This window comes from Gobius niger (assembly GCF_951799975.1).
Source record: "Gobius niger genome assembly, chromosome: 24".
NCBI classification, from domain to species: Eukaryota; Metazoa; Chordata; class Actinopteri; order Gobiiformes; family Gobiidae; genus Gobius; species Gobius niger.
This window is the reverse complement of record NC_136875.1, coordinates 15,845,532-15,868,590: the sequence shown is the minus strand read 5'-3', so window position 1 is coordinate 15,868,590 and position 23,059 is coordinate 15,845,532. Positions and strand designations below refer to the sequence as shown.

The 23,059-nt window shown below is 44.3% G+C and overlaps 2 protein-coding genes across 2 annotated transcripts in view; both read left to right on the top strand.

Annotated features, from left to right (window-relative positions):
• The window catches only part of LOC306982382 (NACHT, LRR and PYD domains-containing protein 12-like), a 194,298-nt gene that overhangs the window by 127,202 nt on the left and 44,037 nt on the right, over positions 1-23,059 (top strand). Inside the window, exons 12-15 of the mRNA XM_079582295.1 lie at positions 9,165-9,338; positions 11,309-11,485; positions 11,886-12,059; positions 22,066-22,242. Of these exons, the coding sequence (XP_079438421.1) occupies positions 9,165-9,338; positions 11,309-11,485; positions 11,886-12,059; positions 22,066-22,242 (702 nt within the window). The remainder of the gene's footprint in view (positions 1-9,164; positions 9,339-11,308; positions 11,486-11,885; positions 12,060-22,065; positions 22,243-23,059) is intronic.
• Positions 4,466-9,019, top strand: LOC306982470 (uncharacterized protein; the record flags this gene model as incomplete). The annotated part of the gene is made up of 7 exons (XM_079582406.1): positions 4,466-4,510; positions 4,603-4,701; positions 5,890-5,988; positions 6,079-6,164; positions 6,257-6,482; positions 8,741-8,895; positions 9,012-9,019. Exons 2-7 carry the CDS (start codon positions 4,637-4,639, stop codon positions 9,017-9,019), a joined length of 639 nt encoding a protein of 212 aa, XP_079438532.1. The 5' UTR covers positions 4,466-4,510; positions 4,603-4,636.

Genomic DNA, 23,059 nt, shown 5'->3' with positions numbered 1-23,059 from the left:
CCACGGTGACACACACAGTCCTCTTGTTTATTCACGGGAGCAGCTTCTCGGACTCAAGGACTCACCTCTCATGCATGTGGAGAGGCCGGTGATCCCCGCCGAGATACGCAGAAAACGCAGAGGCTGCAGAGGTGGACGCAAGAGGAGAAGATGGCTACCCTCCGTCATCCTGGGTAATGTGCGCTCCATCGTGAACAAGACCGAGGAGCTGGCCGCACTGACCCGACATCAGAGGTCTTATCGGGAGTGCGGACTGATGTGCTTTACGGAGACGTGGCTGAACGGGAATATACCGGACTCTGTGGTTTCCCTGGACGGATTTAAACTCGCGCGCGCAGACCGGTGTGTGGAGGGGAGCGGGAAGAAGAAAGGCGGGGGAGTGGCTGTGTTTGTGAATGAGAGATGGTGCCACCCCGGACACGTGCACGTGAAAGAACAGATATGCACCCGGGACCTGGAGATGATCGTCGTCAGCATGAGGCCTAGGTATCTACCGAGGGAGTTTTCACACATGGTGGTGTTGTGCTTGTATATCCCCCCCTCGGCCGACGCCGCCGCAGCCTGTGAGCGCATCCACAGTACCGTGACCCAGACCCAGATGCGTCACCCCCGCGCCCTGCTGCTCATCACCGGTGACTTTAATCACGCCTCTCTTTCTGCCACTATCCCCACATTCACGCAGTATGTTAAGTGCCACACAAGGAACAATAAGACCCTGGACCTTCTGTATGCTAACGTGAAGGGCGCTTACACCTCTGCCCCCCTCCCCCCGCTCGGACGCTCAGACCACAATCTCGTCCTACTGCGGCCGGATTACACACCCAAGGTGCGAAGAGAGCCAGCACAGAAGAGGTCTGTGAAAGTGTGGAGTGAAGAGGCTGAAGAGAGACTTAGGGACTGTTTCCAGACCACAGACTGGAACATGATCTGCAGCTCTCATGGAGATGACATCGACAGCCTGACCCACTGCATCACAGACTACATCAACTTCTGTGTGGAAAACACTGTACCAACCCGGAAGGTACGGTGTTTCTCCAACAACCACCCCTGGGTGACCCCTGAACTTAAAGCCCTCCTGAACCAAAAGAAAAGGGCTTTCAACTCAGGGGACAGAGAGGAGCAGAGGAGAGTCCAACACGAACTCCAGTGGAGGATCAGGAAGGCCAAGAAGGACTATGGCGAGAAGCTGGAGCAGAAGCTGGCGCAGGGCAACGCACGGGACGTGTGGAGGGGACTGAAGAACATCTCCGGTTTTGGACAGAGTGCCAGAGGGACAGCTGATGGAGACCAGCGCGGGGCGGATGAATTCAACCAACATTTCAACCGGTTTGATTCTCCCCCCACTCCCTCCTCTTCACGCGTCTCCAGCACAGTGGACACTGCCCCCCTCCCCCGACCACCTTCACCTGCCTCCAGCCCCCCTGCACCCACGTCTCCAGCCCCCATCATACGGACTTCCTCTAGCACCTGCCCCACCCCCGGCAGTCCACCCCCACACCGGTCCCCCCCTCACTCCCCCCTCTCCATCACACCGGACCAGGTGAGGAGGGAGCTGAGGCGACTGAAGCGGGGGAAAGCTGCAGGACCAGATGGCATCAGTCCCAGGCTGCTGAGGACCTGCGCAGACCAGCTCTCCGAGGTCCTCTGCCACATCTACAACCTGAGCCTCAGCCTGGAGAAGGTCCCCGTCCTGTGGAAGACCTCCTGTCTGATTCCAGTTCCTAAAACAGCGCACGCCAGGGAACCGGCCCACTACAGACCAGTCGCCCTGACCTCCCACCTGATGAAGACGATGGAGCGGCTCATCCTCACCCACCTCCGCTCTGTGGTAAGCCCCACCCTTGACCCGCTGCAGTTTGCTTACAGACCCAACATCGGAGTGGAGGACGCTGTCATCTACCTGTCGGAGCGGGCGCTCACGCACCTGGAGCACGCCGGGAACGCTGTGAGGGTCATGTTCTTTGACTTCTCCAGTGCCTTCAACACCATCAGGCCGGCGCTGCTGCGGGGGAAGCTGAAGGACGCGGGAGTGGATGAACATCTCACCGCATGGACCATCGACTACCTCACGGACCGACCACAGTATGTGCGGCTGCGCAGCTGTGAGTCTGAGGTGGTCGTCTGCAGCACCGGGGCCCCTCAGGGCACCGTCCTCTCACCGTTTCTCTTCACCATCTATACATCGGACTTCACATACAACACGGACAGTTGTCATCTCCAGAAGTTCTCCGACGACTCCGCCATCGTGGGCTGTGTGTCTAAGGGGAACGACCTGGAGTACCGGTCAGTCATCATAGACTTTGTGGACTGGTGTGAGCGCAACCACCTGTGCTTGAACATCAGTAAGACGAAGGAGATGGTGATCGACTTCACGAGGAAGCCACTGCCGTACACACCGCTGAACATCCAGGGGGAGGACATTGAGGAGGTGGACAGTTTCAAGTACCTGGGTGTTCACCTCAACAATAAACTGGACTGGTCCCACAACACCAACGCCCTGTACAAGAAGGGCCAAAGTCGCCTTCACCTTCTGAGGAGACTGAGGTCCTTCGGAGTGAGCAGGCCTCTGCTCAGGACTTTTTATGACTCTGTGGTGGCCTCTGCTCTCCACTACGCTGCAATGTGCTGGGCCCCGGGCAGCACAGAGCGGGACAAGAACAGACTGAACAAGCTGGTCAGGAGGGCCAGCTCCGTCCTGGGCTGCCCCCTGGACTCTGTGGAGGAGGTGAGGGACAGGAGGGTGTTAGCCAAGCTCACCTCCATCATGGACAACACCTCCCACCCACTGCACGGGACTGTAGAAGAGCTGTGCAGCTCTCTCAGTGGCAGACTGAGACACCCTCAGTGCAGGACGGAGCGCTACCGCAAAGCCTTCATCCCCACTGCTGTCAGACTGTACAATAAGACTGTGAAGTAACGCCGACTGTAACAAGTGAATTTCTCCTTTGTGAGATGAATAAAGGTTTATCTTATCTTATCTTATTTTGTTTTATGTTATTGATGGGATCCCCATTAGCACAGCAGAGCTCTTTCTTTCCTCCTGGGGTCCACATATAAAAACAAAAAGAAATGCATATGAATCAACACAACGGGACTTTAAAAAGAGCTGACAGTTTCGCTGTCCATCCAGAGAGCTTCCTCAGAGCTGTTGTCCGTGGTGACCACGCCCACCAGGTGTAGATGTGGTGGGCGTGGATGGTAAATACCCAGTGACGTCACTGGAGGGGGCCCCAGACACGGCCCGGGTCCAGGCCGTGTCTGGGGCCTGCTCCGGATGGCTCTGTCCCAGGTGTTAAACAGCTGGAGTTGATGGCCGGGCCCATGGCTCTCTCATATATGGCTTCCTTGACCCCTCCCTCAAACCCCCGCTGCTCCTCGTCCCACAGACTCGTGTCTCTGTCCTCAAAGGCCCGGCTCCTCCATGTGCAGGAGCAGACGTTGGGTCAGACGATGTTTTCCTCCGGTGCTGAGAGAGGAGCTTCTCTGAGGGTTGAGCTGTTTCCCCGATGTACATCTGATGACCCCCCCCTGTGCCACACGTGATGGTATAACCCACCCCCGCCTTCCTGCCCTCGGGGATCTCGTCTTTAGGTGCACTAACAGTACAATAATAGTACAAGAAATGATGCGCTCATTCAACAAGGCTCTTTCCGCCCGCTTTGGTATTTCCCGCGCTTTGTGGCCTCTCACACAGGATGGTAAACGCAGGTGTTCCCACTGCCATTGCACCGGAGACTGAACCGCAGGTGACGGGGCTGTGACAGCAGGAGGAGCTTAGAGAAGGAGCCCCCCCCCCCCCCCCCCCCCACAGGAACACACTAGGCTCACCATTGATCAGATCTGTGATCTGCTGAGTCTTTGCCTCAGAACCACCTATTTTATCTATAGAGGCAAATATTACAGGCAAAAACATGGGTTCCCCTGTCTCCCCTGTAGTTGATCTTTATATGGAGATGTTTGAACAGTGGGCCCTCAGCTCCTTCCAGGGAACCCCCCGTCACACTGGTGCAGACATGTGGAGACACATGGGTTGTGCTGCAGAAGGATATGACGCTGGAGTTTTCCATCATATCAGTTCAGTGGACCTTCATCAGGTTTACCCAGGAGGGCATGAATAACGCCCACCACGTCTATACCTGGTGGGCGTGGTCACCACGGACTACAGCTCTGAGGAAGCTCTCTGGATAGACCGCGAAACTGTCAGCTCTTTTTAAAGGAAGTCCAGTTGTGTTGATTCATCCCTTTTGTTTGAGTTTACATAAGGTAAACTTTCTATAAAGAGATGTTGCATAAAGAGTTGTTCCATGATCAAACAGCAGGTGGCGCTGTCTTAGATCTGCTGTGCTGAATCTGAGGCGGCTCCGGTCTGTCCTTTACATGAGGAGGTTTATCTCTGTGTTTAACGGCTCTGACTCTCCCCCAGGACGAGACTCCAGGAAATGCCAAAAAGGAAAAGAAAGTCCTCTGAGCCTCCAGAGGGCAGCACTGAGCCACAGCTCTGTGGGACAAAGTGAGTTCAGTCGTTTCTTATCGACTTTAACCTCCTTCAAAGACACATGTGTTTTTAGACAAAGCAAAAGCAGATTATTGTTCTCTCCACAGACGCAGATCCACAGCCTCAGTGTCGGCTCTGTCCATGAAGAGCGACTGGTCTAAAATCAGACCTCCTGACTTCAGTCCTGAACCTGCTCCAGACTCACGGTGAGAAACAAACCTAATGTGGAGAGATCTCCTTATAACGAGGCAGTGACTGTTTCTTCTTCCGTTTGTTTATAAGTTCTATATGGATAAGGGCTTAAAGTGCAGACTCAGCTTTCATTTGAGGAAATTCTAGGACTGGGAAATTAATCAAATATTAATCTAATTGTGATTATAATAAAAGAGGTGCATTTTAATCGACAACAGAATTGGCCAGTCCTGTCACATTCCGGATCAAAACATGGATGGGGCGATACTGCAGCGCCTGTCAGGTCAATCCCAGGGAAACACTCGGCTCAAACAAACAGGAAGCACAGGACGGCACATGCGGCACAAAGAGGAGAGGACCTGGTGATCTTACGTGTAAAATCAGAGTTGGGTTCGCTCGTTTAAAGAGCAAAACAGAAACACGTGAGGAGCCTCAGAGGACCAGGATGTTCACAGGAACGAAGAGTTTCACCCTTTGAGGAAAACTATCACCGCTATTTGCACCATGTGGATTTGTTTTGAAGCTGCCGCGATGGATGAGCTGGACGTCTAGCAGTGAATTGTAAGTTTGATCGTTTTTCACTAATGAATGCGGAGTTTCCTCATCTCTTCATGTACATATGAAGTTGTTAGCGCTTCACTCTGTGACGTCGTGGCCGCTGGAGGCTCCGCCCACAAACCGCGCTCGTTTCTGCTTCTGACATTCTTCAAACATTCCAGTTTTTTGTGTCTCCGTTGCAGATGTTTGTCTGGTGCTTGTCCAGGTGAAGGAGTGACATGGGGAGGCTGTACTGTGACGCTAGTGTGGAGCTTGTTTTTGCTGCTGACTGAGCTGCAGTTTTCAGTTTGGCTGCAGCATCTGTTTACATGCTCGTCCAGGAAATACCACATTTTTCTTTAAAACAAAAAATCGAATTGAAAATCGAGATCGATCAATATAGGGAAAAAATGGTGATTATTTATTTTCCGACATCGCCCAGTCCTATGATATTCACATCCTAATCAGAGAGTTCAGGATCCACAGCTCCTCCAAGTCAATCCGTCTGTTCTGATCTTTGTTTATATTTTAGTGCCGCCTCTGACGTCTCCATCACCTGCATCACACACGAGCTGCTGATACTTTGTTCTGACTCAGGCTCCTGAAGCTCAGTGTAGATCCAGCTTCACTTCTCAGGCTGAAAAAACCTGATCTTCTCTCCACAGAAGCAGATCTACAGCCTCAGTGTCGGCTCTGTCCATGAAGAGCGACTGGTCTAAAGGTCTCCCTCTAAACTTCAGTGGTGAACCTGCTCCAGACTCACAGTAAGACCTGACCTAAACTGTGCTTTATATTTGTGATTGTAACTTGTGAGGTGTTAAAGACGTGCTCAGTGCTGTGTGTTTGTGTCACAGAGAAACAGAGTCAGAGCAGGACGCCTGGCCTCAGTGTGGAGACACAGGCAACAGTCCTGATCAGGGGGTTCAAGGCCCTGCACCAGGTGAGTCTGCTCAGTCTGAGACTCATCAACTACAGCAGGGAATAAAAGACCTGTTCATCAACATTAACAGGTGTCTCCTCCTCTGTGTCCAGGTGAAGGTCTCCACAAGGTTCTGAAGGACCATAAGCAGAGCCTGAGCAGCAGATGTGAGAGTGTGACAGAGGGAAGTGAAGAATCAGGAGATAGAACTCTTCTGAACAGCATCTTCACTGAGCTGTACATCACAGAGGGCCTCAGTGAAGAGGCCAGAGCCCAACCTGAGGAGAGGAGTCTGGAGACACAGTCCAAGAAGAAGGAGTTCCAGGAGATCACCATCAGGTGCCAGGACATCTTTAAAGCTCTGCCCCCTGAGCAGCAGCAGGGGGCGCTGCAGCAGGGCTCCATCAGAGCCGTGCTGACTGTGGGCGTGGCTGGAGTGGGGAAGACCTTCTCAGTCCTGAAGTTCTGTCTGGACTGGGCCCAGGGCTCAGAGAACCAGGAGCTGCAGCTGGTGGTGCCACTGTCCTTCAGAGAGATGAACCTGGTCAGAAGGGGGCGCTACAGTCTGATGGAGCTGATCCAAGTGTTCCATCCAGCGCTGGATCCACAGGTCACTCTCATTTATAGAAAGCTTTACCTTTCACATCATATATTTCAAAGTCTCAAACACTTTTGAAATGACTCCTGGCTCTCAGGGCGTTTGTTAGTTCAGTCTGTGTTCACATTCACTGCACCAAACGCTTCAAACTATTGTTCATGGTCAAAGCAGCGGCTCACACGCGCTTCCTAGAGCTAATCCTCTCTCTCTCTTGTGGCCAAAAAGGAAGCAGGTGAAAGAAATGCACTTGATTAAACAGATGGAGATGAAAGCTTTACAGCACAGACTGAGGCAGAGACACATCGCGGTTATAAAGATGAACATCCATCAGACCAATGTTCCAAATGCCCAGCGCCGTGTATTCAGTAGGAAATGCTCCAGTCCTTTCTTCACTTCAAAATGAAACATGACACTGAAAGTGGGCCGTCAGCCTTCACACCCGTCAGGAGACTGACGCCACAAACCCGTTAGAGAAATGCTAAATCCATTGTAAACCCTGCAGTCCCTCACACTGGAGCTCCACCACTCACTGGTTTAAAGTGAGGGTTGAAGGAATGTGGTGTAAAGTCATGGATGTTAAATGTTGTGTTTCTCTGCCCCACAGACGCTCACAGCCCACACTCTGTCCGTCTGTAAACTCCTGTTCATCTTTGACGGCCTCGACGAGAGCAGACCGTCTCTGGACTTCAGCTGTGAGCTCATCTCTGAGGTCACACAGAGGTCAGAGGTGGGCGTACTGTTGGTGAACCTCATCAGAGGCGCTCTGCTTCCTCACGCCCTTATATGGATCACCTCCCGCCCAGCGGCGGCCCATCAGATCCCAGCGCGGTGCGTGCACAGGGTCACGGAGGTCAGGGGCTTCATCACTGACTCACAGAAGGAGCAGTACTTCAGGAAGAGGTTCTCAGATGAAGAGCAGCTTCAAACAGTCCTGTCCCACCTCAGAACCTCCCGCAGCCTCCACAACATGAGCCAGATCCCAGTCTTCTGCTGGATCACCTCCACAGTCCTGGACCACGTGTTGAGAAGCCATCAGAGCGGACCACTGCCCCAGACCCTCACAGACATGTACGCACACTTCCTGTTGGTGCAGACGCACAGGAAGAGGAAGTACAAACAGACACAAACAGAGGTCAGGTCTGAGACCTGGCTGACAGAGGCCGACACAGAGCTGCTCCTGAAGCTGGGGAGACTGGCCTTTGAGCATCTGCAGACAGGAAACATCATGTTCTACCAAGAAGACCTGGAGCAGGTGGGTCTGGACCTGAGCGAGGCCTCGGTCTACTCCGGACTCTGCACTGAGATCTTCAAACGAGAGAGTGTCTTCAACCAGTCAGTCTACTGCTTCATCCACCTGAGCTTGCAGGAGTTTCTGGCAGCCGTTTACCTTCACCACTGCTTTGAGAACAACCAGGAGGTGGTCAGGAAGTTTCTTTATGGAAGTGAAGGAACCGTCTCAGGGTTAAGTCCAAATGAGTTGCTCAGAACATGTGTAGAAAAGTCCCTGCAGAGTCCAAACGGCCACCTGGACCTGTTTGTGCGGTTCCTTCATGGCCTCAGTCTGGAGTCCAACCACAGACTTTTAGGAGCTCTGCTGAGTCCAATAAAGAAATCAGAAATCACAGAAGTCATTAAAAACCTTAAAAGGATGAACACAGACAAAGTCTCTCCCGACAGAAGCATCAACATCTTCCACTGTCTGATGGAGCTGAAGGACCAGTCTGTGCAGCAGCAGATCCAGGACTTCCTGAAGTCTGGAGGTGGATCTAAGGAGGAACTGTCTGAGATCCAGTGCTCGGCTCTGGCCTACATGCTGCAGATGTCAGAGCAGGTCCTGGAGGAGCTGAACCTAAGGAAGTACAACACGACTAATCAGGGTAAACGGAGACTGATCCCAGCGGTGAGGAACTGCAGGAAGGCTGTGTGAGTCCTCAGTCACAGACAGAAGCTTCACAGACCTGTTAGAATCACTCACATGTCGCTCTAACATCTGTTACAGGTTTGGAGGCTGTGGACTCTCAGAGCTTCACTGTGAAGTGGTGGCGTCAGTGCTGAGCTCCAGCCCCTCCCATCTCAGAGAGTTGGATCTGAGTGGAAATTACCTGAGTTCCTCCTCAGTGTCTGCGCTGTGTGTTGGTCTGAAGAGTCCTCACTGTCAGCTCTCCTCTCTCAGGTCAGTGTCAGGTCTGTGACGGCTCTCCCTCGTCCATCCTCCTCCTCATCCTTTAATCACTGAAACTGAGTGATGGGACGTAACCGTTCTCTGACAGTGAAGTAAAGTGTAGGAGATGAAAAACTACAGCATTTACCCCTGACCTCTGAGTCCTGCTGCAAACCAGAGTCTCAGATGTTCAGCTGTAGCTACAGAAACTCCTCTGACTTTACTCTGGACTTAATCTTCACTTCATTTATTCTTTATTCAGATTGAGTGGCTGTGGTTTGTCAGAGATCAGCTGTTCCTCTCTGGCCTCAGCTCTGAAGTCCAACCCCTCACATCTCACTGAGCTGGACCTGGGTTATAACAGTCTGTCTGACTCAGGAGTGTCTCATCTGTGTGGTTTTCTGCAAATCAAAGACTGTCGCCTGCAGACTCTCAGGTCAGTTCACTGTCTCTGTGTCAGGGCTCAGGTTTTAACACAAACTATGAATAAAACAGTTTAAGTGATTTGTTTGTGTTTTGTTCATGTAGGGAATAAATTAATTTCCAGAAGAACTAAAGTCTATAAGTCTTATCCTGTAAATGTTTTAAAAAGAGACATAACAAAATACATGTAATGTATTTATCTATTTATTTGTTTAATGCATTTTGATTTGTACATTATTCACACTATGGCTGTTTCCTAAAGCCTCGGTACCTCTTCTTGTCTTGGTCTGAAGTGGGCGTGGCCTTGGTCTGAAGTGGGCGTGGTCAGGCATCCACATCATCACTCGCCGCCAAAGTGATGTTTCAATAGGTGTGTTTAAGATGAGCGAGGTTATGCGGGCGCTGCAGGCGCTGCAGGCCGGTCAGATTCGTGTCCAAGATGGCCGCCCCTCGCTCTGACGCCACCTGTGCGACGGTGCCGTATTCTCGTGAGACCGAGGCGGCTGGAGCGCCCTGGGTCGGCGAGCGAAGTTGCTTTTCTCCGCCTCGCTCGGCTGCCTGAACTACAAAGGCCAAAGGGATTGTGGGAAATGAAGTGCTGTAAACACGTTTGCTGACAGAGGACTGACAGATGATGGATCTGAGTTGTGTTTAGATCAGAAACGTGTTGCCCTGACGCTCCTACTTAAAGAGATCGACTTAAATCTGCAGAAATGCTTCATATTTGACAGAAAGTGCCGTGTGTTCAACATATGGCCTACATTTAAATAAGCATAAGTTTATTATTCTAATCCTAAACTGTAAGAGGAGAGTCTGTTATTGTAGCTGTAGTGATGGGTCTGTCTGGTGTGTGGGAGAAGCACAAATGTGTCACAAACTTTAACAATAGTTTTATTCCCAAACTCTTTCTAACCAACGCGAGACGCTGCGTGACCTGAGGCTCCTCTCTGTTCTCGGGGCTGAGATGTGTCTGACTTGATTAGAGGCGCCTTTCTCCGCCCTCTGCGCCACCGCCTGGTCTCGTCTGGAATCGAGGCGAGGCCACTTCATCTTAAACACACCTATTGTTCAAGTCGTCTGGAGGCGTGTCCTCCCTTTGGTTAGCATGTGGCTAATTTACCAAGGATACATCAGTGTCGCCTTTGCTGCCTTTGCTCAAGCCAAAAACACCCATAATGCACCACGGCTGTCAAGAAAGGAAAAAGTAAAAGAAGTGAATAAAGTCAGCACGGCTTGTGTGACTTTTTAAGGCAGTTAAACTTTTTCAACTTTTTACTAGTTTTGTGGTTCTGCCCATGTTCATTTTATTTGTGTCGTTTTACAAACAAAAAAAAAAACTTTTTTAGATTTGGTAAAATTATTAATTTTAGGTTTTAGTTTTTTTAGTAAATAATAGAAAAAAAACAATTTGATTATTTTTATTATAATTTTTATGAATGTTTCATTTAAATATTTAAGTAAATGTCACTGCTTCACGGAGCAGCAAAGGACTTGATCTGTTTAGTGGGAACTGAATTTAATTGATTTCAAGCACAAGTTTTCAGTCCCACTTTCGAGCTTTTTTTTGTATTTTCCGATAGGTTTCATCATCTGTGAGAGCTTTGTATTTATTTATCTTCAGTTTGTAAAAATATAATGACTTAGAATCTACCTCAGCAGACCCTCTGCCCTTGACAAAACAGAACTTCCTTTTTTATTTTGTGATGTCACTTCCTTTGCCTTTGAAGTGAGTTCCAGTAGCAGCTCTTTTTGGACCAAGGCTGGACCTTGGTTTGGAAGGAAGTGAGTTTGGAGGCACAGCCTTCAACACCAAGGCTTTGGGAAACAGCCCTTATTTTAGAACGTTTTAGGGAGGAATTAAACTTTAATCGGTTTGTGTAAAATTCTTTCATTCTTTATTATTAACTCTTCAGTTTGAATTCATGTTCAGGTTTTATCTGTATTAACGCTGGACTTTTATCACTTCATTTATTCTTTATTCAGATTGAGTGGCTGTGGTTTGTCAGAGATCAGCTGTTCCTCTCTGGCCTCAGCTCTGAAGTCCAATCCCTCACATCTCACTGAGCTGGACCTGGATCTTAACAAAGCCCTGTCTGACTCAGGAGTGTCTCATCTGTGTAGTTTTCTTCAAAGAACAGACTGTCGCCTGCAGACTCTCAGGTCAGTTCACTGTCTCTGTGTCAAGGCTCAGGTTTTAATACAAACTACGAACAAAACAGTTTTAGTGATTTGTTTGTGTTGAAAGTGTAGAAGTCTGATCCTAGAGACGTTTTGAACTCTGTAAATGATTTAAAAAGAGACATAGCAAAACAGATGAAATCTATTTATCAGTTTATGATTTTTATACATTAAGATTTGTATATTGTTCAAAGTATATTTTATAAAGTTTTAGGAAAGAATTAGACTTTAAACGGTTTGTGGAAAAATATTTTTTTTTTATTATCAACTATTTAGTTTTATACATTTTGTTTATTAATGGAGATGTCTATCCCTTTGTTTGTTTCTGTACGTTTTCTGACTTTACTCTGGACTTTACTAACCTCGTTTATTCTTTATTCAGATTGAGGGGCTGTTGTTTGTCAGAGATCAGCTGTTCCTCTCTGGCCTCAGCTCTGAAGTCCAACCCCTCACATCTCACTGAGCTGGACCTGGAGCATAACAGTCTGTCTGACTCAGGAGTGTCTCATCTGTGTGGTTTTCTGCAACACAAAGACTGTCGCCTGCAGACTCTCAGGTCAGTTCACTGTCTCTGTGTCAGGGCTCAGGTTTTAACACAAACTATGAACAAAACAGTTTTAATGATTTATTTTTATTTTGTTCACCATAAAAATGAATACATTTCCAGAAGAATGAAACTCTTTTTTCAAAGAGACATAACAAAATGAATGACATGGATTTATTTATTTGTGCTTTTTATACATTAAGATTTGTATATTGTTTAAACTATATTTTATAAAGTTTTAGGAAAGAATTAGACTCTAAACGGTTTATCGAAAATTCTATTGTTTTTTTAGTATTAACTGAAATCATTGATGTGAAGAAAGATTCGAGAATATTTGCTTGCTGAAAAGTACAGAACATTTGAACAACTATAGACAGGTTTTTTCTCCTAGTATGTAAATGAGGTACGTACAGGGCGTATCCTTAAAGATTATCGGCTGGAGTCCAAATACTAAGTAAAAGTTGAATTCCTGGCTCCTCCTGGTGTCGTCTTGTCCTTCCCTTAGTTTATCGTGCTCTCGTGGTGGTGTCTCCCTCTGACTCCATACTCGTCCTCCTTCACTTCTCACCCCCTCTCTCCAGGGGGTACCAAAGTTCACCTGGCAATAACATCCAAAGAGAGGTGTTACGGTCAGAAGTTAAGTTATTATAAAATATGTCACTAAGCTTAGGATCTATTGGGAATTACCACATTGTTTCGAGTGGTGCCTGGTGTTTCTCTAACGGATGTGTATTGTAATATAGTGGAGTTGTCCTCATGAAAATGTGTATGTTGTAAAAGCCCTGTAGGCTGCACAAGGTATATTTGGCATTTTATAGCCAATTTACTTTAAAAAAATGGTACATGCATCAGTGCATGGAATTCAAATATTGTTTTCCCAGCGATTAGGATTCGAGTTCATCTATTTATGACACTTGATTTAAATGTATGGGGGCTATATTTGGTCTTTGTGCTCAAATAGTAGCTACAGGGTGTAACTTTCAATGTTACGCATAAGACATGGACACAAGGACATGGCTTAACAAATTTACCTGGAACATTAAACAATATAAAAAGATTAAGTTGTTCTTTACCAAGAGTCGGTGACAAATGAATGGAATTGAAAATCAATTGTTTACCCATCCATCAGGTACTTCCTCCTGTAAGACCTGCAGCGATGTCTGTGGAGATCCTCCTTCCTTCTCTGGGTTGGTTAAACGGTCTCTTTATGCCTCAGAGGTTTTACATTCTCAGTCTGTTGAAGAAGTAAATGTATTGTACATGTAATTAATGTTATAACTTTAACAAATTAAGCTTGTCCACTGCCAAGGCAGTCTCCTTAGTTGTTACAAAATAAACAGCTAATTACAGTTTCCATGGGGAGAGAAACTAGTTCTTATCATGATTCAGATTTATCCATGAGTTAATCACAACTCGTTTAATCACGCACTCCTTCCTGACGTGTAATTTTGATTCACTACGTTTTATCAAATTTTTATGATCCCATATTGAGGCCGACATCTTATCCTATTATTTGATTGTATTATTCTTGAAGTAAACTTAATTTTTCACACAACACGTATCACCCAAATTGCTTCACCCTGGTTTCAGGGTCAATTATATGAACTCTTGTTATAACCAATCATGTGTAGACTTCAAGTCTGCCGTCTGAGACAGATAATATGAATTGTATATGTGTCAAAAGAATTGACGGAGAGTGCTTGGGAATACTTGAATTATGAATTGTTCTAATTTCCTAACTGCTTCTTTTCTTTCTGAATTTTCATATAGTCTGCGCTTTTGATTGGAGAATGAAGTATTTTTCTTGTTCCCGTACATAATGGCAGCTGCTACAAACACTGTTACCAAGGAACTCTGCCTTCTCTGCTTCGTCAGTCTGTTAAACTAATATTGAACGTTACTGGCCACACTCTTCTGTCGTCTCTGGAAATACAGAACAGATTCACGATTCATTGTCTGACATGTAGGAATCAAACTTCAGCGTGTAGTTGAGTGGACTCGAGGCTGGGATTTTCAGATCATGTCGTAAACACGGTCTTTGTCCCATCAGTCTGAGATACAGTCTCTGGCTTGATTTCTCCTTTAGGATAAACTTGTGTCGAACATGGAGCAAAGCACAGCTGTAATCCATCATGACCAGTCCCACATGGAGAAAAGTTCTTTCTTGTTGTTCAAAGTTCATGATTGCACGAGTCTTTCTTGTCGAGAGTTCCAAACTCTAACCACTGACAGGCAGTGCCTTCTTTGCCAGTGTCGTCTCATGCCCCCCCATTGGCAAACGAGGTATATGATAGTCTGTGAGGTGTCCTTCCTCTGGCGGTCCTTCTTTGTTATTGAAGCGATCAAAAGGATATCAGATTCTGCACAACACTGAGACTTCAGGAGTGATGCACCAATAACATCAATAATACATTTACACTTATATGAATTTTGATTGTGGTGGCAGCGCTGTCAATATGATTTAACAGTGGGGAATTCTTCTCCTTCATTTTCAAGAAATGTATTTAAAATCTGTAATTATATCTCTCGTATTATTTCTTTTACTGATTTAATGCCCTGTCCTCCTTCTCATTTTAGAGAGGGCCCACTAAAATATCTTTGCTTTGTTCAGCGTCATATAATGGAATTCCGGAGAGGTTCGTTCTATTGACTTGCAATGCACACACATGATTGTTATGTTCGGTAATATCAAGCAGTTATACTTAAGTTCTTATTCTGTATTACTGAGCCAAACAGTTCAAACTGATTGTTATTCCTGCTATTGCAGTTCTTCTTCTTTTTTCCCCCTTGTCTAACCTAACTCTAGGTTATACATATGTTTCTGTTTGAACTCATAGTTCAGACACTTTTTTCTAGCTTATCTATTTCTCTGAAGAGGTTTACTGGTTTGTCCTGGACTCAGTTGTATGAGTACAGGTCAAATAAATGCTGGGCACCTGAACTTTTACTTAATTTTCAAAGTAACCTTAGGTCTTGCCCCTTAAACATGTGTAATTTTCTCAAGGCTATCATTTGACACAGCGTGTTTACATCTATGTATGTTCATTACCTTGAACTATTGCACCCAAATAAACAAATAGAATAAAGTAAATATATGGAAATTATTCATTCCCGTATCCTATATCTCGTCCATGTCGTAGCTCTGTATAAGCCGTCAGAGCCAATCCCCACGATGGATATAGCTTCTATAGCTATGTATTATACGGCTCTTCAAACGTAAGTAGAAGCTCCGTTGATTTGAATGGGATTTCCCAACGTTCTACCGGTCATTATTTTCTGATAAAGGACCTCTGAAAAAAATAATGACCGCTGCCAATGGGAAAGGAGTTCGTGCTTTCATATCACTCCGCACGTACGTAGGAGCGGACACTATTGCTGCTTCTAGCCTAGCCAAACGTTGCCTAGCAACGCGCAAACTTTTGGGAACTATTTGTCGCGGAAGTCATTAAACCTTTCGACCTTCATAGAAGTGTACAAAGTTTATGTTGTGTGTTCAGTTGACAAATGGCCGTATAATAAGCGGGATAATGTATAGAACGCTGGTCATTATCGGGAAAATAAGCACCTTCAGGGCGAAACAAGACTTGTTTCCCGATAATTATTATCCCGATAATGACCAGCGTTCTATACATTATCCCTTACATATTCTTTCTCTCTCTGCCAGGACTTTGTGCTGGCCAGAAGGAAACCCTTGTTTAGTTTGTTTCCTCTTAGAGGTTGTTCCGTTGTTTCAAACTTGGAAACACACGATCAATTACATGTCCCACATTTGATTTGTTACTTTTGTCTTGTCTATTAAAAACACTTAAAGACTTCATTTGTTTGCACATCGACAAAGGACCTAATTGGTCGAATAATGCTTTGAGTTTGTTAGGTTTAGTTGGCACTACTTTCATGTTTACATTAGGTTTTAATAAAGCTAATTTCCTTGTTTTTTTTTTCTGACAATCAGTCTCTTTTTTCCATTAATGTACATTTCAGTATTATCTATTTTACTATGTTATCTCCCCAGGATGTCAATTTACTTTTGCTGCATCTAATCCAATGTTTCCGAATTAAACAGTGAATATTCTCATCCACTTGGTCTCTTGGATACTCAGGAAATTCATATCAAATTGTCACCCACTTAAAAGTTTGGTTTAGAAACGGCAATCACATAGTGTTAAAATCGCACCACATTCACACAGATTATAATCAGACCCCGTCTTGTATCTCAAACCCTACAAAACATGGACCCCAGGTCCGCACCAATCTCATGGAAGTCCTCTGACTTCTCTGTGCCCAACAGTTAAAAGTGAACAGCTCCAATGATCTTGCTTCACAAAGGATTTCAGATCTAATGTGCGCCTCAATAACAAACATCTGCACGTTCTCTGGAAGAGACCCTGAGTCTCTCACGCGACTTCTGTGCCCGACTCGGCGATTACCTCAGACCTTGTCTGGAAGCACTTTCATCATCATACAGACATTCTTTTATATGGGCCCATAGGCCTTTTTGGTGGAGATTGTCCCCATTTGCCAATATCCAAATTATAATTCCTAAACAACACCAAACACATCTTTATACTCTGGTCAGCAAACAAACAAGCAAACATTGCTTACCTGTTAGAGTGCTGACCCTGCTTGCAGCGCCAACTGAAATCATTGGTGAGAAGGAAGACTCGAGACCAGTAGTGTGGAGAGTAGAAAAAACACACTGTTCCTATAGGTTACCAATACCTCCCACGTAGTGTAGGAAGTAGTGATTTGATGAACTGTTCAGTTTGAATTCATGTTGTTTATTAATGAATTTGTCTTTGTGTTTGTCTTATCTTCATTAACTTTTGACTTTAATCACTTCATTTATTCTTTATTCAGATTGAGTGACTGTGGTTTGTCAGAGATCAGCTGTTCCTCTCTGGCCTCAGCTCTGAAGTCAAACCCCTCACATCTCACTGAGCTGAGCCTGGATGAAAACAAAGCCCTGTCTGACTCAGGAGTGTCTCATCTGTGTGGTTTTCTGCAACTCAAAGACTGTCGCCTGCAGACTCTCAGGTCAGTTCACTGTCTCTGTGTCAGGGCTCAGGTTTTAACACAAACTATGAACAAACAGTTTTAATGATTTGTTTTTGTTTTGTTCACGATAAAGTAAATACATTTCCTGAAGAATGAAAGTCTCGAGGTCTTTTCCTACAGACTTTTTGAAGACACATTTTTTTAAAGAGACATAAAATAAATGAAATTGATTTATTTATTTGTGCTTTTTATACATTAAGATTTGTATATTGCTCAAACTATATTTTATAAAGTTTTAGGAAAGAATTAAACTTTAAACGGTTTTGTCGAAAATTCTATTGTTTTTTTATTGTTAACTGAAATCATTGGTGTGAAGGAAGATTCAAGGCCAGTAACGCAGAGTAGAGAATATTTACTGGTTGAAGAGAACAGAACATTTGAACAACGATAGACATGGGTTTTAATCCTAGTATGTAAATGAGGTACGTACAGGGCGGATCCTTAAAGATGATCGGCTGGAGTCCACATTCTAAGTAAAAGTTGTTATTCTCGGTGAGTTTAGTTGAGACAGACTGTGTGTCTGTGAGGCCCCGTATCAATCACTGTGAGGCCTGAAGATAGAAAAACACACTCCTTGGCCTATAGGTGACCAATACCTCCAGGTAGTGTAGGAAGAATATACGTGTCATACTCATAACTGAACACACTGGCATATTTATTCATTTATAACATATCGTATCATTACGCCTCACAATATAGTTCCCCTTTTTATCTGCTTATAAAATCCACATGTTACATTTCTGTGTAAATATACTTCGTATGAAAACACTTCACGTAACTTTATTTAAATAGGGAACACGTGGAAGAGCTTGGTAGCTTCTATCGTGAGCTTTTTGGAGCTATATGACATTTGGGAGAGGCTGCGTATGTGTGAGCGCACGGACAAAGACCAGACGGGGATATATTAACTCGACTAAGGTTAGGTAAGAACATATCTCAGTATGTAAAAACGGTGGCCTATTTCTTTAATGACACTTGATTTAAATGTATTGGTGGCTATATTTGGTCTTTGTGCTCAAATACTAGCTACAGGGTGTAACTTTCAATGTTACGCATAAGACATGGACACAAGGACATGGCAAATCAAATGGCAACAAATTTACCTGGAACATTAAACAATATAAAAAGATTAAGTTGTTCTTTACCAAGAGTCGGTGACATATGAATGGAATTGAATATCAATTGTTTACCCATCCATCAGGTACTTCCTCCTGTAAGACCTGCAGCGATGTCTGTGGAGATCCTCCTTCCTTCTCTGGGTTGGTTGAACGGGCTGTTTATGCCTCAGAGGTTTTACATTCTCAGTCTGTTGAAGAGACTTGGTAACAAAAGTAAATGTATTGTCTATGTAATTAATGTTATAACTTTAACAAATTAAGCTTGTCCACTGCCAAGGCAGTCTCCTTAGTTGTTACAAAATAAACAGCTAATTACAGTTTCCATGGGGAGAGAAACTAGTTCTTATCATGATTCAGATTTATCCATGAGTTAATCACAACTCGTTTAATCACGCACTCCTTCCTGACGTGTAATTTTGATTCACTACGTTTTATCAAATTTTTATGATCCTATATTGAGGCACATGTAACCCTCGTCGACTCAGTCTATGTAGGGCCCCAGTTAGCTCCGTTCACCCGGCCTCAAGACTCTGCGTTGTGATTGAGTGAGGTAGAAGTGGCCAGGTGTGGTGCAAGAGGGAGCAAGACAGACACAGTGGTTCTTCAGGTGTTTAGCAGTTGCTTGGCTCATGGAACCTTACGGAGTAAGAACAGAGCAAGAGCGCACTATTAGTTATCGAATACAATTCTCACCAGATAGGTTGCATATTAAATAACATTCTCTAATTATAGTGCAAACAGTAGACGGCCATAACTAACGCAGCCCAGCTACACAACTGGCAGAACTCGTAACAACTAGTGTAGTTTCAAACAAAATAAAAGTAACCTATCAAAATGGTCAAAATCAAAATAATAACTAATCGGGATGTCTTAGACAAAACATTTCGTAAAAACAACCTGTAGATGGCTAATACAAGTATAGATATTTATGGATTGCATTGAGAGCAATAGACGGTGTGTACCTTACGGAGTAAGAACAGAGCAAGAGGACTGATTGCGTACTGCGCAGCCTCTTAGCAGCGCCGCTACGGTGGCCGATCCTGGACTAAAGGCCAAAAATACCAAGCAGCGGTCCCTAAATGATTATAGTAAGTAATAAGTAAGTAAGTAATCTTTATTTATATAGCACCTTTCACAGGCAAAGGCCACAAAGTGCTTCACAACACAGTAAAAGAAGAAATTACATACAATATAAAAAAGGGGTCACAGCAACACAGAAAACATAGCAGCCCAAAAGTAGTTAATTAAAAGCTTGAACAAATAAATGTGTCTTAAGTTTGCATTTGAACGAATCAACAGAGTCAATACAGCGCAAAGAGGGCGGAAGATCATTCCAGAGCGTGAGAGAAAAGCCTGGAAGGATCGGTCGCCTCTGGTACGAAAACTCGTACGTGGAACCTTTATCAGATTCTGATCCACAGACCTCAGAGCCTCACAGGCTGTAAGGCTGGACCAGAGCACTGATATAAGAAGGAGCCTGACCATGCACGGCTCTGAAGGCTAGAACCAGAACTTTAAACTTGATCCTAAAAGACACTGGCAGCCAATGAAGCTCTTTTAAAATAGGAGATATGTGGGTCCTCCTGTTTGTGCGGGTCAGAATTCTCGCTGCAGAGTTTTGCACTAATTGCAGTCGAGAAGCTCCTTCTTGTCAAGACATGAAAACAAACCGTTACAATAATCTAAACGTGAAGACACAAATGCATGGATGATCAGCTCCAAATCATTACGTGAGACCATATTCCTAAGTTTAGAAATTTTCCTCAATTATGAAGCAAAAGGGCACCACCTAGTGGTCAGTATCCTACACACACATGATTGTTATGTTCGGTAATATCAAAAGAGGTCTATTTTCTCTGAGCAGTTATACTTAAGTTCTTATTCTGTATTACTTAGCCATGCAGTTCAAACTGATTATTTGTTATTCCTGCTATTGCAGTTCTTTTTTTTTTCTAACTCTAGGTTATACATATGTTTCTGTTTGAACTCATAGTTCAGACACTTTTTTCTAGCTTATCTATTTCTCTGAAGAGGTTTACTGGTTTGTCCTGGACTCAGTTGTATGAGTACAGGTCAAATAAATGCTGGGCACCTGAACTTTTACTTAATTTTCAAAGTAACCTTAGGTCTTGCCCCTTAAACATGTGTAATTTTCTCAAGGCTATAATTTGACACAGCGTGTTTACATCTATGTATGTTCATTACCTTGAACTATTGCACCCAAATAAAAAAATAGAATAAAGTAAATATATGGAAATTATTCATTCCCGTATCATATATCTCGTCCTTGTCGTAGCTCTGTATAAGCCGTCAGAGCCAATCCCCACGATGGATATAGCTTCTATAGCTATATATTCTTTCTCTCTCTGCCAGGACTTTGTGCTGGCCAGAAGGAAACCCTTGTTTAGTTTGTTTCCTCTTAGAGGTTGTTCCGTTGTTTCAAACTTGGAAACACACGATCAATTACATGTCCCACATTTGATTTGTTACTTTTGTCTTGTCTATTAAATACACTTAAAGACTTCATTTGTTTGCACATCGACAAAGCATTATTCGACCAATTAGGTCCTTTGAGTTTGTTAGGTTTAGTTGGCACTACTTTCATGTTTACATTAGGTTTTAATAAAGCTAATTTCCTTGTTTTTTTTTTCTGACAATCAGTCTCTTTTTTCCATTAATGTACATTTCAGTATTATCTATTTTACTATGTTATCTCCCCAGGATGTCAATTTACTTTTGCTGCATCTAATCCAATGTTTCCGAATTAAACAGTGAATATTCTCATCCACTTGGTCTCTTGGATACTCAGGAAATTCATTTCAAATTGTCACCCACTTAAAAGTTTGGTTTAGAAACGGCAATCACAGAGTGTTAAAATCGCACCACATTCACACAGATTATAATCAGACCCCGTCTTGTATCTCAAACCCTAGAAAACATGGACCCCAGGTCCGCGCCAATCTCATGGAAGTCCTCTGACTTCTCTGTGCCCAACAGTTAAAAGTGAACAGCTCCAATGATCTTGCTTCACAAAGGATTTCAGATCGAATGTGCGCCTCAATAACAAACATCTGCACGTTCTCTGGAAGAGACCCTGAGTCTCTCACGCGACTTCTGTGCCCGACTCGGCGATTACCTCAGACCTTGTCTGGAAGCACTTTCATCATCATACAGACATTCTTTTATATGAGCCCATAGGCCTTTTTGGTAGAGATTGTCCCCATTTGCCAATATCCAAATTATAATTCCTAAACAACACCAAACACATTTTTATAATCTGGTCAGCAAACAAACAAGCAAACATTGCTTACCTGTTAGAGTGCTGACCCTGCTTGCAGCGCCAACTTAAATCATTGGTGAGAAGGAAGACTCGAGACCAGTAACGCAGAGTAGAGAATATTAACTGGGTGAAGAGAACAGAACATTTGAATAACGATAGACATGGGTTTTTATCCTAGTATGTAAATGAGGTACGTACAGGGCGGATCCTTAAAGATGATCGGCTGGAGTCCACATTCTAAGTAAAAGTTGTTATTCTCGGTGAGTTTAGTTGAGACAGACTGTGTGTCTGTGAGGCCCCGTATCAATCACTGTGAGGCCTGAAGATAGAAAAACACACTCCTTGGCCTATAGGTGACCAATACCTCCAGGTAGTGTAGGAAGAATATACGTGTCATGCTCATAACTGAACACACTGGCATATTTATTCATTTATAATATAATGTGAACATAAAAATGTTAAAATTGTGATTTCATTAACTCTTCAGTTTCAATTCATGTTGTTTATTCATCAATATGTCTTTGCATTTGTTATATCTTTAATCATTTAATTTATTCTTATTCAGATTGAGTTACTGTGGTTTGTCAGAGATCAGCTGTTCCTCTCTGGCCTCAGCTCTGAAGTCCAACCCCTCACATCTCACTGAGCTGAGACTGGATTATAACAAAGACCTGTCCGACTCAGGAGTGTCTCATCTGTGTGGTTTTCTGCAACATAAAGACTGTCGCCTGCAGACTCTCAGGTCAGTTCACTGACTCTGTGTCTGAGCTCAGGTTTTAATACAAATACAAATTCTATTGATTTTTTATCATTAACTATTCAGTTTAATTCATGTCGTTTATTAATCAAGACACCTCTCTTTGTGTTTGTTTTATCTGCATTAACTCTGGACTTTAATCACTTCATTTATTCTTTATTCAGATTGAGGCGCTGTGGTTTGTCAGAGATCAGCTGTTCCTCTCTGGCCTCAGCTCTGAAGTCCAACCCCTCACATCTCAGTCTACTGGAGCTGTGTAATAACGGTCTGAGTGAGTCAGACCTGAAGGAGCTCCTCGTCCTTAAACAGAGCCCTCACTGTCGCCTGGAGAAACTGAGGTGAGTCCTGACTTTATGAAACTGTTCTGAACCTGGAGCCGCTTTTTCTGTCTGTTTTTGTCTCTTTGAATAAAAACACTGACACTGTTGGAGTTTGGTTTAAAGAGTTTTCTTTGTTCAAATCCATTCTTCATTTAAAGGTCCCACATCAGCAAAGACTCTTTTAAATTATAACCAGGTTATGATTTATTATAAACAGACCTGGAGACTTTATCCTTTCATATATTCCAGTGTCAGTTAATAAAATATTTCTTGTGAAAATAAGTTGTAATTAATTATTTGGAATTTGAAGCTAATCTGATCTCTGCTTCTCCACAGCTGGACTAATGTGTCCTCAACATGTTTAGCTCCAGATCAGACGCCTCAGACTGAGCCCCGGAGAATAAACAGAAGGATCAGCATCACGGCTCAGAGGAACAGGTCTGAGCTCCATCAAGAACAGGTCTGAGCTCCATCAAGAACAG